At 43.2% G+C, this 17,677-nt stretch overlaps 1 protein-coding gene across 1 annotated transcript in view; it reads right to left on the bottom strand.

The window, feature by feature from the left end:
• Nucleotides 1–12,049: 12,049 nt before the first annotated feature.
• SEZ6 (seizure related 6 homolog) overlaps nt 12,050–17,677 on the bottom strand; it is a 268,918-nt gene continuing 263,290 nt past the window's right edge. The window contains exons 14-17 of the mRNA XM_066601545.1: nt 16,284–16,322; nt 14,882–15,002; nt 14,689–14,791; nt 12,050–12,751 (exon numbers count right to left, since the gene is read on the bottom strand). Coding sequence (XP_066457642.1) covers nt 12,722–12,751; nt 14,689–14,791; nt 14,882–15,002; nt 16,284–16,322 — 293 coding nt within the window. The 3' untranslated portion in view covers nt 12,050–12,721. The remainder of the gene's footprint in view (nt 12,752–14,688; nt 14,792–14,881; nt 15,003–16,283; nt 16,323–17,677) is intronic.

Below are 17,677 nucleotides of genomic sequence, written 5' to 3' on the forward strand. Positions count from 1 at the left end.
CTGGGTATGACATGAAATAACAAAAGAGGTAATACTCACTTCTCTTCATCCCCACAGCAAGGTCTTATTTACACAAGCGTATATCAGCCAGCGTTTTCACGGCCAGCCAATATACGCTACCATTTGATGCATGGGCTCAGCATATATGCACCTCCTCTCTCCTCTCCTCTGGCTGTTTGCAATGGGAGGGGGCGAGATTGGGCGGAGCTAAGATTCTGCCCCTTGTCCACAGCTAGCAAATATGTATATATGTATAAAAGTACATTTTGAGTTATCCGTGTTAATTAGAGATGAGCGAACACGTTCGGCCCCGCCCCTTTTTCGCCCGAACACCGAACTTTGCGAACACTTCAGTGTTCGGGCGAAAAAGTTCGGGGGCCGCCGTGGCAGCGCGGGGGGGTGCGGCGGGGAGTGGGGGGGAGAGGGAGAGAGAGAGGGCTCCCCCCTGTTCCCCGCTACTGCCGCCCGCGCCGCCGCGCATCTCCCCGCCCCCAGTGCAGTGTTCGGCAAAGCGGGTGTCCGGGTGCGGATGTGTCCGTAACGGACACGTTCGCTCATCTCTAGTGTTAATATATTGTGTGTGTGTATCCATCCGTACCACCACCACTCCATTCCCTTTTATGTGACTTGGGGAAATAGCCGAGCACATCACTCAGCTGAGTCCTGTAGAAGTGAATGGAATGGTGGACACATATGCACATTCTCCCGGCGGTATTGAGGGTGCACCTTTCTCATGATCTCTGGAGACCTCCAGCAATTAAACATTAATGTCCATCCTGTAAATAGGTGATAAATGAATATTTTGGGTGGCATAACCTCTTTACATATTTACCCCTATACAATACAACACCAGTTAGTATACAAAATATGCTTCTTACATGCTATCTGACTTTTGCACAATATATCATATGTTCTATTTAAATGTGAGTGACTGTAAATGACCTTTAAAACCTGATTACTTCCTAATTTACCTTTTTCTCCCCGCACACAATACATAGTATTCTCCAGACCTGTCAATCTAATCTGCGAGAAGTCTGTGCTATTTCTTTAGATTTCCAGCCATGAGTGTACCATCCACACATCATGTATATGAAATAACGAATGACAAGACGTAATCACCAAAAATAATTTATTCAATGGCGAACCATCACAAAATCCATTTATACAAGAGGGTCTGTCTTGTTTCTGTATAATTATGTCTTGCGTTACTTGGGAAACATGAATTGTCCTTTTTGAATGTGCTTCTATCAGTGTATAATTGTTTCTTGGAAGCAATCCAGTGGTTAAATGAGCAATCCGTTTTAGCTTGCTATCAATGTCCCAGTGTTTAACTTCTGTTAGTTTTCTTTAAATTCAATTACCTCTCTTGGATAATCTGCCATGACGAGGGCATCCAGAGTTTTTTTTCCTTTTTCTACCTAAATAACAATGAACTTCATCACCTTTTCTGTACTGCTGGGTACTAGCTGAATGGTGGGAGAGGTAATCTAACAGCAGCTGTCAGTCAATGCCTGCCAGTCATCGTCTAGGACACATAGAGGTTCAGGTACGTAGTTAGGTCATATTTTTTTCCTTTGTCGCTATAATAATACACATACGGGACACACTTACTACAAGGATAAATCAGCCCATAAATATGGCAGGACAAACACTATCTGTGTAAATGTACCTACACTCCTATATACAAAGCCTAAAACATTGAGATTATATACATTAGATTTATACATGTAGTAAGATTGTCTTCACTAACCCGCTTCCCTACTGGCAACATAAATCATTGCTTGTTGTACCGTACTGAGGAAAAGGACATCAATTATTACTTCTATCGTGAAAATGCACTAAACCGAAGCATGTATGAATAGGATGTCTTATACAAGTATTGGGGGTCTCTCAGGTCTGATTGATACCCTTGCCATAAAGTATACCCATAGAGTATATGTGTTACACATAAAGATGTGCTGGTTGTCCTAATGTTACTTGTAGACATTAAATATCATGTATAGAAAACTTGTGGGTCCTCCAATTTGGGCAATGTGCCTATATTTTAATCATGACCAATTACGCAAATCTTTAGATCTAAGTTGATCGCACGTGTGTTATTTTTGCACATTGGAAAGTTTTGGAAAGTTTTCTTGTGGATTAAGAAGTATTATTATGAATGGCTGCACATAGATTTAGCTAATAAAGATGGACACCTTTATAGGGACACAATCGTAGCTTTATGTATAGTTGTTTAGTCCCCGGAAAAAGTTTTCTGTGCAACTGCCCTCTGTACTCTTAACGGCGGGTTAAAGAAAATTTAAAGGGAAACGGTCATCAATTCTAAGCACCATCAACTAAGTTACGGTGCTTATAGTTTAAATGATAGGGGGTCCAGGGAGCCTCTTCTCATACTCACCTGGTATCCCTCTCCTGTGGTATCCCCTTTCGAAGTCAGCGTGTGCACATCAAGGATGACTCTTTTCAGCGCAGTTCCATAGAGATAAATGGGAGATACTCATGCAGGAAGAGTCAGGCTGCTGGTGTGCGCTAACTTTTTCGGGGAACAGCACAAGAATATGGGAACAGGTGAAAATGAAAAGAGGCTCCCCAGACTCCATGTCACCAAAACTATAAGCAATATAACATAGTTTATGGTGTTTATAGTCCATGACAGGTTCCCTTTAAACTCCACATACACTTTTTACATAGTTGACTGCCAAAAGCTTGATTGGAAGACAGCAATTCCTCTTGACCTTTCCCTCTTGACACTTAACTCAGAAGATCCCACTGTCCATGGCTTATCTCTCTTGCGAAAAAAGGAACGAGACTGTTTAAACCCACCACGCCTGCTCTTCTTTTCACCTGCACCTGCCGTTGGGAGAAAGTTGGCACACCCTAATATACATTAGATTGTTGGCCGGTCTTACTGAAATTGGCAGGTTCATTCATTGTTCATGTAATATGTTGGCTACATAATTTAGTCACAGTAGTTTGGAATTATTGGGACCATCCAATCATCTAATGTGTATGGGGGGCACTTTAACGTCTCCCCTGATGTTGGAGGAGATAAGAATCAAGCAACCGGACTTCAACTGCCCAATCCCATTGTTGTTGGTATGATAAGCCACTATCGGAGTCTGGCAGTGGCTTTCTCCACCGTTCAGAACACAAGCTAAGGGTGCATTCACACGAACGAACCGATAGACGTCGTCCTCATTTGCAGGGGGGGGAGGATGGAAGAGCCAGGAGCAGGAACTGAGCTCCCGCCCCCTCTCTGCCTCTTCTCCACCCCTCTGCACTATTTGCAATGAGGAGAGGCAGGGCGGGGGCGGGGCTTATTCACGGAACTTAGCCCCGTCCCACCTCCTTTCATTACAAATAGTGGAGAGGGGTGGAGAGGGGGTGGAGAGGAGGCAGAGAGGGGGCGGGAGCTCCGTTACTGCTCCTGGCTCTTCCATCCTCCCCCCCCTGCAGATGAGGAAGATGTATATCGGCTCGGCGTAAAAAACCGAGGCGATATACGTTCGTGTGAATCCAGCCTAAGCCTGCCTGTGTATGGGGGTGCCTGGTGAGTTAGTTGTCGGTGAAGAGCTATCTGTTGTGTATGGCCTGCCTTAATTGAGGCAGTATTAGGGTGTGTTCACATATAATGGAATTGTTGCGGAACTTCAGCTGCTCAATGTGCACCGATATTCCTCAACAAAATTATAATACAATGTTAGTGAATGGGGGTTTTACAAACCCCATTCAGTCATAATAGAAGAAATCCGCAACAGATTCGAGTCATGCTGCAGATTTTCAAATCCACGGCATGTTCTATTTGTCGTGGAATTGTAATACAATGAGTGAAATCTGTTGCTCAGTCTGCAGCAAAATCTGTAATGAAGTAATGTACTTATCTCATTGAGGATTTTAGTGCAGATTTTACTGCCCAATTAGTTGCTTAACATTTCCCTACTGTGTGCACATACTCTAATAGACCTGCTTTTTACTCATTAATGGCCTGCTCAGATGAGCATATCATTTTTGCTGTATGTGTATTTCACAGATCACACACGGACCCACCCATTATAGCCAATTAAGCTATTCATATGAGCACTTTTTCACATGCACCGATGGTCCGCGGGAAAAAATATCTCCACATGTCATATTCCGGTTCATATCACAGATGACAGTTGGACACAGCACATGGATGTACGTCCATATGCCATCCGATGTGATATACTTGCATACACTCGTCTTAGTGGGCCCTAATACTCTACCAAATGATAACAAGCTTAGAACATTTAGCTTCACTGTAGGCTGTAAAATAAGATGCCTCCCAATGCAGTGCTGCCTATTTGACCACTAAATGCCTGCACTTGTAAAAAATGCAATATTTCACTGTTTATTTTTACATGGACTAATGAGAAAATACAAAAAGAACAATATCAAATCAGTAAGGCTCTATTCACATGTGCGTCAGAGCCACCAGCGCAGATCGGGCATGAAATGCGGTGCAGGACAGGTGTAGGAACCGAACGGACCCCATTATAGTCAACAGGGTCCGCTTGGCACAATGTGATGGATCCGTTCATCCAGGGGATTCCCTTTTCTCGCCCCTATAACAGAGCAGAAAGATGGAATCCCTAACGCAGATGTGTATTTAGCCTTATATAAGATGTCACTTTCTGATACTTTCTGTTTAAATGTCTTTTCGACTGGGTCAGCTGCAGTAGCTCTTAATGATCCTTTAGGCAAAAAGTCCACCCGGGTTGCTTTGAGAATCCAGAATGATGATCTCATCGTGTTGCCTGGATCATTTCCCTTTCGAACATTTTTATTCATAGCCATTCCCCTGCTTCCGAAAAACCAAGATGGTAACAAATCATACCTCATGTAAGCTGTCATAAATATGTCAGGGAGCTGCGTGCAGATCAAAATGAAGACCTACTGGCTAGAAAAATCAGTGTAATGCATGCAGTAGTATTAGGAACATGTGTAGTTTTCAGGATAGATTAGCATCACATTTGCTTGCCAGATTTCTATACTATCAGGCAGCTCTAATTTATTGCTAATTGACTTATCTAGTCTTCCTCGGGATAAAACAGAACTGTATATGGGAGGTTTCACACTTAAGAGTTTTTGTAAAAAAGCCACAGTTTTTGGGGTAGCTTTTGATACTGTTTTTTTTTTAAGTGGATCCCATAAGAAGGGGAGGCTTCAAGGGGCTTTCCAGTGCATAAAAAAAGTTAGAAGGGTGAATAAAAATGGAATACTTACCTATCCCTGCTGCTCCTCATCCAGCGCTGCAGTACCTGTGCCTGCCACAAGGAACCTGGAACCACTCACAAGCATCGGCGGTCATAGAAGAATCAGTGCTGAAGCCTGTGAGTGACTGAGCGGTCACATGCTCAATAAACGACACGTGGCCACCCACCACTACATCCAGGTTGCATGCAGCAGGCATCGGGGCTGCAGCACTGGACAGGCAGCGACAGGGATAGGTGAGTATTCCATTTTTATTTATTTTAAACTGTTTTGCCTTTTTTTAAGTCATAGAAAACCCCTTTAAAGCGACCTGCAGGCCTGGACAAACAAAGATGGCCAAACCACTTCTCTGACTACCTAATGCACACTGTGGATTAGTATGCATTGGTAGTCTAAGACACTGCATGCTGCTCAGACTGGCCAGCACTGCTCATGTGAGCAACAGTGACCAATCGTAGCAAAGTGTAGTGTCTTAGCATACTATGGCACAGTGTGCGTCAGATGGTCAGAGAAGCGGTGCAGCCATCATTTTTTTTCCCGGACCGGAGGGTCGCTTTAGATCCTTTTCCTCTATTTCCCATATATTTTGAATCCACTTGGGGAAATCAAAATTAAGTTAAGCACTTCTGTATGGCCATATTAATGCACTTTGTAATATACATCGTGCATTAAATTAAATAATCCAGGCAGAAGAAGGCTTTGGTCGGCGCCATGGAGACGGGGACGCCAACACCGGAGGGGGTAAGTATATAACTTCTGTATGGCCAATATTTAATGCACGATGTGTATTACAAAGTGCCATACAGAAGTGCTTAACCCCACTTGCTATCGTGTGACAACCCCTTTAAGTCTACAAGCATGGATTCCATCAAGCATGGTATCTGTACAGTGAGAAGGATTGAAGGATATGGTTCTCTAATTGTGACTGACTGCCATAATAAGCAGCTTCACAAGAAGTAATATGGCTGACAATGTTGGCTCTCAGACAGCTACTTCCTGTCCCATAGACTGAGGGTAGGAGTCTGGGATGTAAACTTATCATGTTATGTGTTTTCACTACAATTTTGGTGGATCATCTCAAAGAGATCTCATTAAAGTCTATATATACTGAACCGGCATAACATTAAAGCCATTGACTGATCAAGTGAATAACATTATCTCATGACAATGGGACATGCCAAGGGGTGAGGTGTATTAGGCAGCAAGGGATCAATCACTTCTTGATGTTGATGTGTTGAAAGCAGGAAAAATGGTGAAGTGGAAGGATCTGAGCAGGATTTGTCAGCTGTCTCCAGCATGCAGTGGGTAGTACCTACCAAAAGGGGTTCAAGGAAGGACAACAGGAAGACAGGGTCATGGGCACCCACGGTTTAATGATGTATGTGGACAGTGAAGACTAGCCTGTGGAATCCAATCCCACATAAGTGCTGCTGTAGCACAAGTTGCTGAAAAGTTCACTGTTAGAACACACATCATCACAGCTTTTGGTGTATGGCTGCATAGCTGCAGACCAGCCAAAGTGCCCATGATGGAAGAACTTGTTCCATGAAGTCTCATTTATTAGGTTGCTTCTATAAATACACCTAAAAATGTCATTATAGTAAATTGGAACATTGATGTTTTTGTACTGCGACTGATAATGCATGTAATGTTGTAAATACAAGGTATGAAATGGGTCATATTCAGTGGTACTGTAAGCATGGCAGCTAGTTCTGAACAAACGTCAGCAGTGACCCATTGGGATGTTTGCTATAGTTAAGTTAAAAGTGCACTAAAACTAGATTAGCCAAAAATAAGATAGCATTGAAGGCTCCTTTTACTAAGAATGTTGATGTTTTCCACTTCATACCTCTTCTGTTTCCAATTATCCCATGCATGACTGGGTACCCAGTGATTAGGCTATGCCATTATTGGGGTACAATGATTATTAGTTTATACGATTACTGGGGTCTGCTGATTCTTATTAGGCTATACTATTACTGGTACCCAGTGATTATTAGCCTATACTACTACTGGGGCCCGGTGATTATTAACCTATACTACTGCCGGAGCCCAGTGATTACTAGCCTATACCATTACTGGGGCACGGTGATTATTAGCATATACCATTAATAGGGTCCAGTGATTACTAGCCTATACCATTACAAGGGCCCGGTGAATACTAGCCTATACTACTACTGGGGCCCAGTGATTACTATCCTATACCACTACTACAGCCCAGAGATTACTAGCCTATAACATTATTGGGGCACAATGATTATTAACCTATACCACTACTGGGGCTCAGGGAATATTACCCTATATCATTCCTGGTACCCAGTGATTAGCCTATACCATTACCGGGGCCTGGTGATTATTAGCCTATACTACTACTGGAGCTCAGTGATTACTAGACTATACTATTACTGGGGCCCAGTAATTATTAGCCCATTACTGGGGCCTGGTGATTATTAGCCAATACTACTACTGGAACTCAGTGATTACTAGACTATACTATTACTGGGGCCTGGTGATTATTAGCCTATGCCATTACTGGGGCCTGGTGGTTAATAGCCTATACCACTGCTGGGTCTTAGGGATTATTAGCCTATACCAATATTGGGGCCCAGGGATTATTAGCCTATACCATTATTGGGGCACGATGGATATTAGCTTATAGTGTTATTAGGGTCTGGTGATTATTAGCCTATACCATTACTTGGTCCAGTGATTGTTAGTCTGTATCATTACTGATGCATGTGCATCTTCCTTGGCTCAAAAATTGACCGGCTGGAGAATCTATGCCAGAGATAAAATGTAGACTAGCATTGGGGCGAAGTGGACAAAATCTGAAAAAGTAGGAATATCGGTATAGCAATTAAACGCAGGATAGTGCAAACTATCGTTTTCCCAATAGCCATGTATGGATATGGAAGCTGGACTGCAAAAAAGGTGATAGGAGAATTGATGCGTTGGAGCTGTGGGGCTGGCAAAAGCTGCTGCGTATACCCTGGATGGCAAGAGTAACAAACATAGAAGTCTTGAACCGTATAAGACCGGATATATCACTGGAGGGTGAGATGGCCCGGCTCAGGACTCATGGATTTTGGCCATGTAATGCGAGCAGAGCGACTAGAAAATCTATAATGCTTGGACAGATTAGTGGCAAAAGAAGACCTGACCGGCAAAGACCACGATGGCTGCTAGTGGCATAGATATCACACAACTGAAAGAAGCAGCGTAAGACCAAAAAACATGGAGGGAGCTCGCCTTTAGGGTCGCCGAATGACTAAACTGCTAACAACGACATCATTACTGGGGCCTGGTGATTATTAGTCTATACCATTTCTGGGGTCCAGTGATTATTCGCTTATACTTTTATTGGGGCTCGGTGATTATTAGCCTAAACTATTACTGGGGTGTAGTGATTATAACATTATACCATTCCCATTACAAGATTATACCATTCCGCAGCAAATATCCGTCCGTGGTCAGGTGCCCTTAATCTGACCCTGCATAGAAACACACCTTGAACCCTTTCCAATCCACTCTCTGACATCTTAAGACATTCTGATTGAAGGCTGTACAGCTCCGATGTTGGAAGACGTCCAGCAGGGTATTCTTACTGTATATTACTGGCCACTCTGTTGTCGGGGGCCTCTCCAGCATGTCCCATACTGCAGTACTGGTCTAGCCAGCAGATGATACCATTGTATAATGGCAGAAAGAGAAAGCCCCCTAGGAAATCCAAAATTGGATTGCAACGGGTTAAGGCTCTGTTCACATTAGCTTGAGGGTTCTGCTTGGAGCCTTCATTGCTGTATTCCATTACATCCCAGACAAAATAGTGCAGCACATTATGTTGTTTTGCCCAGGAAAATGCTAGACAGCACGACAGAAACCAAACGGACCCCATTATGGTCAATAGAATCGTTCAGTGATGTTCTCCATCATAAGACAGAGCTATTTGCAAGGAGATTCCATTTTTATACTTCTGTAAGAGGGGGAACGCTGCTCTGCTTCCCCTTCTTACTGTAGCAATTTGTGGCCACTCTGGTAAAGTTAAATGCATGAAGCACCAGAAGATTGACAAGAGCTAGAGTTTGCCCCATCGCCGAAGGAGCCTGAAACTTCTCTGTGGCTTAAGCGCAATATAAAATAATTTACTGCTATACCACCAGAACAGAGAGTGCAGGGACAGTTTTAAAGAGTAAAGCTGCTGCTGAGGTACTGCCAAGGGGCCATAACCTTCAAAGAGGGAAGTACTGCGATAATTAAGATTCTGAAGAGGGAGAGTATCTGGACGATAGCAGGTGTTGCATTGAGAAACTGGAGATTGGAGCCAGTCCACTGCCCCAGGAAAACAGAGCATGCAGGACTGCCTTACAGTACACATGGATCTGCATCCCAGGAGGTCATCGGCATTGGGTTGTAAGTGAGGCTGGCCTCAGTAAAAGCGAACAAGTGTGCACACTTAAGGGGATAATTATAGCAGACCTGCTAGAAGAAATAGTGACATTACCACAGACACTAATTTCATTAGACGTTACGAGCACTTGAACCCGCTTAAGAGACCGTGTTATGTAAAAGGAACTTTGTTTGAGTGTACTGTCACAAACTTTTCTAGGAGACGGAGTTGGGACGCTGTTTATCACAAGTTCAGTTGTGCGTTACCTTCCATCTTTCAGCAACATTAAGCATCGAGTGTTAACACAGATCACAAAGTAGTATGGTTACTACTTTTCAAACTAACGAAGTGCTAAACTTGTGTGTTACTTTACGCAGATTTTGCTACTAGTTTTCTTGGTCCTTTCTGAAATTTTCCTATTGATTTTCACAATTGCGATATTGCTGCAGTTTTTTAACGCGAATATTAATAGTACTTTCTAATGTTAAAAACACATTGCACAAAAATCGCAAATTTGTGCTTTGCGATTTTTGTGCGATGTATTTTTAACATTAGAAAGTCCTATTGACATTAGCATTAAAAAAAACGCAGCAATATCGCGATCACACGTGTGAAGGCGCCCTTAGTTAGCTGCAAGTCATTTTACTGTAATTGTTTAACTACTTATTTGCCAGCATTACAATAATCCCCTGGTATTCTTTGTTCCTGAATAAATATTATGTATTTTTGTAACTCCTTCATCTGCATTGTATCCTAACTTGCATTCCGATACCAGCCCCCGCAACACTTCCATAATGCAGCAGGAAAATGCAACCCTCAACGCTGATGTGAACACAGCCTAAAGTGGATTCATGATCAGACTATGCTACGTGCAGCACAGTATGGGGACAAGTCTGCTCTACTAGCCAAAATATTATTGTGCCATTTAGCTAGTAGAAACAATCGAAGAATCCATGGGACGCATACTTATTGGTATATAGTTACATGTATTCATGATGGAAGCACTCCTCTGTGTGTCCCTTGCATTCTTTAATGGCTGCTTTTAGCCAAACAGACAATATGTTTTGTCTAACAGGAAAGTGGATGTCTCCATACTATGCTGCCCTGACATAGGGTTGCATCCGCAAACGGCTGATTGACTGAGTGGCCATCACCATTCAAAAAGGCTGTAAAGCATACACTATCCTACCAAAAGTATTTGGAAACCTGAGCAAGAATCAAAAGTAATATATATTTGCATATGCTAATACTTAGTGGGACTCCTTTAGCCCTAATGTCATCAGATACTCTCTGTGGCATACTTTCCACTAACGCTTGATACACTTCAGCTGGTATTCCCCTCCATTCATCCTACAAATGTCTGACAAATTCTCTCAAAGAAATGCATTGGGCCGCCTACAATGGTGCAAGGAGCGTAGTCATTGGACAGTTGAGCAATGGAAGAACATTCTATGAAGTGATGAATCACACTACTCCATCTTCAAATCAAATGGCTGTATCTAGGTGTGGAGGATGCCTGGGGACCACCTTTTACCTGAGTGCGTTGTGCCAACAGTTAAGTATGGCAGAGGTTCCGTTATGGTATAGGGATGTTTTACTTGGCATGGGTTTGGTCCGTTGGTTGTAATGACAAGAACCATGAACACGGAGGCATACTTTGACATTCCAGACAATAACTTGCTGCTGACAATGTGGCAATACTCTGGGAATGGTCAGCAATACTTCCAACAAGACAACGTGCCTTGTCACAAATCCATCGCTGTTTTGCGTTGGTCTAAGCATATGGATGTTCCATGATTGGACCGGCTGCACAGAGTCCGGAATGAACATCTTTGGATGAACTAGAACGTCAAGTCAGGAAATATGAGCAGTGTCCATTTTTTAAAAGAACTTTTCAGACATTTGCAGGATGGATGGAGGAGAATACCAGCTGAAGTATATCAGACGTTAGTAGAACTTATGCCATGCAGAGTGTCTGACGTCATAAGGACCAAAGGAGCCTCGCTAAGTATTAACATATGGAAATAAATACTACTTTTGACTCTTGCTCAGGTGTCCAATTATTTTGGGTAGGATCATGGTTCTCATAAATACCTTCTCCAAGTGTAAAACTACTGCACAAGTAACCAGGGCTAAAAACAGAAATAAAAATACGAGAATTACGCAGTTACACAAAGTTATTATTTTCTAACCAAAATGGCAATAAGCCGAAGTCTGTTCCTGCTTACCTGCCTGTTCTCTGCAAGGAATAGCTTACAAATGTTCCCCTCTCTGTTGACTGGGAAAAGGGCACAAATAAAATACGGTTGTGTGATCATCTAGTGCATAAAGTCAAATGGGCACCAATAGGTTTACTGTACAAAAAGCAGATCAACTTGTCTCTGCCTTGACGATCGAATAGAAGATTTAATGCTGTCACTGAGACTTGGTGAAAATGAAGTTTTTCTATGAAATCCCCCACTGAACCTTGTATAAAGAAATATATAAATTCCTATTTACATATGTAGCAGAACATACTGTCATAGGTCAGGGACAGAAGTGTGTGTCTTCCTAAATGTGGATCTCTCTACAATAATTGTTCGCAATTTTCCGATACTGTATAGACAATCACACTCTATTGGTGAAGTTCCCCTGAACCTCTTCTATTGGTCCCCAGTATCTGTTCTTAATGTATTTGCATGTTCCTGTTTTTGTTATATGTGTGATGTTGTTTTTTGTGTGAGAGGGTATTGTTCATGCAGTTTTAACTAGTGGATCAATTTGCTCCTTCGAAAAGTCTTCTCAACCATTGCTGCAAGTGGATGAATCTTCTGTTGATCCAAATAGGAAGCATCCAGTTGTGGATTTAAGAGAGGATCGTATGGGCAAGAAGAACAGTAGCAGGAACCAGACAGAAGGACAGGATGTGGGAATGTTACGTTAGCTGTGGGTTGCTGTGGAGGTTACAGTTGCACCATTGCAGTAAATTGCTCCCATTTTGGGGTAAAATACTCAGTTCATCCACCGAAGAAGCAAAGACTCAGGAACATTCTCACATTAGACGGTGACAAGATGTTGTTTTCTTCAAGGTCTTTCCCACCAAGACTGATGCTGCTTGTATGTCTATATGGATACTTCATATTCTCTTGTGTCCTACGATATGAATATTTAGAAACAGTCACCATCATTGCAATGTAAAGAAAAGTACAACAATTTAATTGAAACATATCTTACTAAGGCCTCGTTCACACGGGCAACAAAGTCGCGCGATTTTGTAGCGTTGCTGCAATGCTACGAATCGCATGTATGTGAAGCCCATGCTTTCCTATGGGTTCATTCACACATGCAATGTTTTCTAGCATGCTACAAACCGACACAAAAACCTCACGGGTCCCGCTATATGCACATGACACGTGAGGTTTTGTAGTCCATGTTTCTCTATTGAGCCTTCCTCCCTGTTGCATTGCACGAAAATGCGATTTTCGTGCGGTGTGATGCAACTTTGACAATAGGAAATCCTACTGTCAATGCTAAAATTTAAGCACTGGCTGTAGAAGAAAAGAACAAAACACACATACATCACCTGTCCCGCGCTTTCAGCCCGACCGCATCTTCTTCCCAGGTCCCCGGCAATAATCTTCTCCTCTTCTGGTTGGGGATTCAAAAATCCCCGCCTTCTGGAAGCACTGGCTGTGATTGGCTTACGCTTAGCCAATCACAGCCAGCACTCGGGGGTTGCGGGCGGGAGAGAGAGATCTTTCTCACTCTCCCTGCCCCGCCTCTCCCCCGAATTTTCTCGGACGATTATGCAGTTACTCGAGAAGAGCGATGCTCGCTCAAGTAACTGCCTCAACCGAGCGTGCTCGCTCATCTCTAGTAATAAGCGTTGCTACATTATCTCTATGGCACAATTCTCAAGTCTAGTCTAATAGGCAATACAATCTACCATGTTTGACCAGATTTTGGCTAATGTGGGGAGCAAGATATACAGTATCTTGGGATATGTTGGGGGTACTGGTTCTCATGGAAGAGATCCAGCCTAGTGGATGTATGGAAAATTATTTTCAGGCAATGCTCCATGGGAAAAATATATACATTAACTCATGTGAACGAAATCAGAGACTCCTTGAGGCTTGGTCAGATGAGTGGATATTCGCATGTTTTTCCGCACGGAAAAAAAACGCACTGCGTGCGGAAAAAAATCCGCATGGCCGCGTCCATTGCCACCCATTGTTCTATCTTTTGTAGGCACGAATGTCCTGCTGTGCACGCAGTGCGTTTTCTTTCTGCACGAAAAAACGCGCGAATATCCGCTCATCTGACTGAGCCCTCAAAAGGAAGAAGGACATAGCTGTTGACAGACTGATTAGGGGTTCTTGTCCTTCATCGCCACACAGCAGGGTGTAGGGTGGCTGGATGAGCAACCCATTTGTAGATAGACTGTGTCTACAGGTGGGTCACTATTCCTTCTAGATGAATCACTGCTAGAGATGAGAGAGTGTACTCGCTAAGGCAAACTACTCGAGCGAGTAGTGCCTTATGCGAGTACCTGCCCGCTCGTCTCTAAAGATTCGGGTGCCGGCGGGGGAGAGCGGTGAGTTCCGGGAGTGAGCAGGGAAGAGCGGGGAGGGGGGGGGGGGGGGGGGGAGAGTGAGCAAGAGATCTCCCCCCGTTTCTCCCCCACCGGCACCCGAATCTTTTGAGACAAGCGGCAGGTACTCACATAAGGCACTACTCGCTCGAGTAGTTTGCCTTAGCGAGTACGCTCAGTCATCTCTAATCACTGCTTTGGCTGACATGAACTAATGTTCACTTCTACCAGGCAACATCTATTTCATATTACCTCCACTTAAGATTGGTCTCATGTAAATATGATATATAATCCCATGTAACTTAAGGGATGCATTTCGTACGGTGTTTCCATATTTTTGTCTACCCCCTGTACTTTGACTGGAGCTGCTTTTTGAAAACAGCCATAAGGTAGAATGCGTTGCTGTAAGAGAAAATGTAATTCTTGATTTGTTCATATTGCATTAATTGTACAAATGCCAGTTTAACAATTCTTCGCTTCTTTAGCTACCGGTACTCACTGCTGTCTCAAATGTGGGATTGTCAAAAGCAGACTCCACAGTGACCTGATCGTATGGAGGTGACGCAGAGAGAGGCAGGCGGAGAAGAGCTTTTCCTTGTAGCCTGTACACAGAGAGAAAAAAGGGAATCATCAAAGAGACAGCGGTAAGTGTAATGTTCAGCTCGCTGCCCGCGCTGTTTGTATTCTCTTACTTGGAGAAATATAGGTAGATGGCAGCGATCACAAGTGCCACCATAATGACAGGAACAAAGACAGCCAGCAGGATGTGTGCGCCTTCTACGGGGATGCCTGAAGCCGCTGCCTTCTCCACAGCTGGACCGAAAGAGAAGAAAGGCCGTCAGTTTATTTAACTTGTACTTGGCAGTCATTTCCCTTGAAAGATCGTATTTGCAAACAATATGAGCAATACATAAACTGAGTGGATACATCTATCACTGCCATTAATGATACAGGAAAGAGTCACACAAACTCCTTTCTAAATATATGGCTTGTGGCCCGAATGCCATATCCCTATGTATCTACACTAGGAAAGTGGCATAAATATATTAACCCTTGAACTACCAGCCATTTTAGGGGGGGGGGGGGGGGGTTCGATCTTTTTCATCCCCACGTTCCAGAGCTAATAAATACTTTCAATTATTTTAATACTTTTTAATAAATTTCCCCCTAGTTGGATTGCCTAATCCCATACATTGTAGCACTAGACTAAAACCGTTTTCAGCTGCTAAATGCAAACAAGACATTCCCTTTAATTGACAGCAAGCAGAGATTTTAAAATGAAATTTCAAAACAAAGTTGTTTCAGGATGCAGTGATTAAACATTACAATTACGTAGGCATGGAGAACTCTTCGGAGACGCTGTGATTGATTTCAGTGTATGATCAGCAGTAGACATAGAGATGTCAGAGCATTTATTGTTCCCTGCCTGCTCTAGGACATTCCTATACAGAGCGATATTTCGCTAATGTGCATCTTCTTCTCTTTTATTGTTTCTCTCTGATAAATAAATCTTTATGTACCTACAGCTTTAGGCCTTATTAACACGAGCGTTATATCGTGGCTAAGTTAGCTGCGCAATAAAATCACGAACATCAGAGGCGATGGTTTCCTATAGATTTATTCAGATAAACGATTTTTTTGCGTGCAAAAATAGCGGACCGAAAAATATAGCACATAAGCGCGTGATTTCAGCGACCAAAACTCCACACTGCTGAAAAATATAGTTCTTTCCCTATCTTTGGACTGCACAAGGCAGGAGGCTCCATAGACTCCAATGGGAGTCTATGGAACCTCCTGCGTTGTGTGGTCCAATAGACTCCTATGGGAGTCTATGGGAGCCATTAGAAAAGGATGGGGGAGGGAGTTTAGCAGTGGCTAGCGCTGCTAAACACTGACAGGTACCTTTAGTGGGGCATTTAAAAGTGATTACTAATAGTTCTGCCGACCGAGGTATTTTGGGGCTGCGGCGTAATTTCTCTGCATTACACCGCAGCCAGCCATGTAAATAGATGGAAAAATTGCAAATAATATCCGTGACTTGGTTCCAGTTATTCTTCATTCATGCTCTCTACAGCTAGTCCAGATTGCACTCACCTTCTACACCCTGGTTACTGTAGAATTCTTTATATGAAGCTGCAGAAGAGAAAAAGGAGTGACAGTTATGAATCTAGGATGCCATAATAAGAAATCTAATTAATCATTTTGTGGCACTTTTGTTTGCAAATAAACTCAGGTTACTGTTTTGCATCCCAAGTTGTGGCTAGTAGGTGACCCAGAGTGGTCACTTTATTAGAGACACCCAGCTAGTAGTGCATTGGAAATCCTTTGGCCTTTGGTATAACAGTTAGTTATTGTGGCATAGATCTACAGATATCAGAGGGCCCAGGATGGGCCAAGAAAACATTCTGCGCATCATTATTCCACCTCCACCAGCCTGAAATGTTGACACCTGACAGGAAGGGTTCATCAACTCATGCTGCTTTCACCAAATTCTGCATGGTGCAACAGAAATCTGGATTCACCTGATCAGGTGATGCTTTTCCAGTGCTTAGTGATCACATTTTTACGCTCTTTTGTCCACTGAAGTCTCGTCTTTCTGTTTCTCTTAGACAGTATCAGCACTCAAACTAGTTATTTGCTCTTATAACCCGTGCTAAGGAATGACAAGTTCTGCATTTGGAGATGTTAGTTGGAGCACCAGCTTTTTCTTTGGCTACTATTTGCTTGACTGTGCACCACCTGTTTGTCATCCTGTTCATGACATCCTCCTCTGACCCCTTTCATCGACAAGTTGTTTACACCCACAGAATCCCCTTTCGCTGGATGTTTTTCCTCGATCACACCATTCTCTGTATATTTTCAACACCGTTGCATAAGAAAGCACCACAAGTTTAGCATTGTATGAAATCCTGACCTCAACTACTTTAGTACAGATTAGAGATGAGCGAGCATACTCGCTAAGGGCAATTGCTCGAGCAAGCATCGTCCTTAATGAGTACCTGCCCGCTCGGAAGAAAAGGTTCTGGTTCCGGCTGGGTGCGGGGAGCGGCAGGGGAGAGCGGGGGAGGAACGGAGGGGAGATCTCTCTCTCCCTCTCCCCCCCGCTCACCCGCGTCGGCACCCGAACCTTTTCTTCCGAGCGGGCAGGTACTCGCTAAGGACAATGCTCGCTCAAGCAACTGTCCTTAGCGAGTATGCTTGCTCATCTCTAGTACAGATGACCAGGCTTTGTGTTCACACTGAAAATGATCCATTAAAACTTGAACAAAAGAATAAAAATCTCCTGCGCTTTATTATCCCAAAGTACAATACCAATAATAATGTCCAACACATTTAATACATGTTTGTGGTCAGAAAATCTGAAGCGCTTTCTTTCTGCTTAGCTGTTCCCACGACAGAACAGCTAGACGGAAACAAAAAATGCTAGTGTGAACATAGTCTTGTTTGCCAAAACTGTATCATTAGGAAAACGTTATGTTGTTACTCGT

This window comes from Eleutherodactylus coqui, chromosome 4 (genome assembly GCF_035609145.1).
Source record: "Eleutherodactylus coqui strain aEleCoq1 chromosome 4, aEleCoq1.hap1, whole genome shotgun sequence".
Lineage (NCBI taxonomy): Eukaryota > Metazoa > Chordata > Amphibia > Anura > Eleutherodactylidae > Eleutherodactylus > Eleutherodactylus coqui.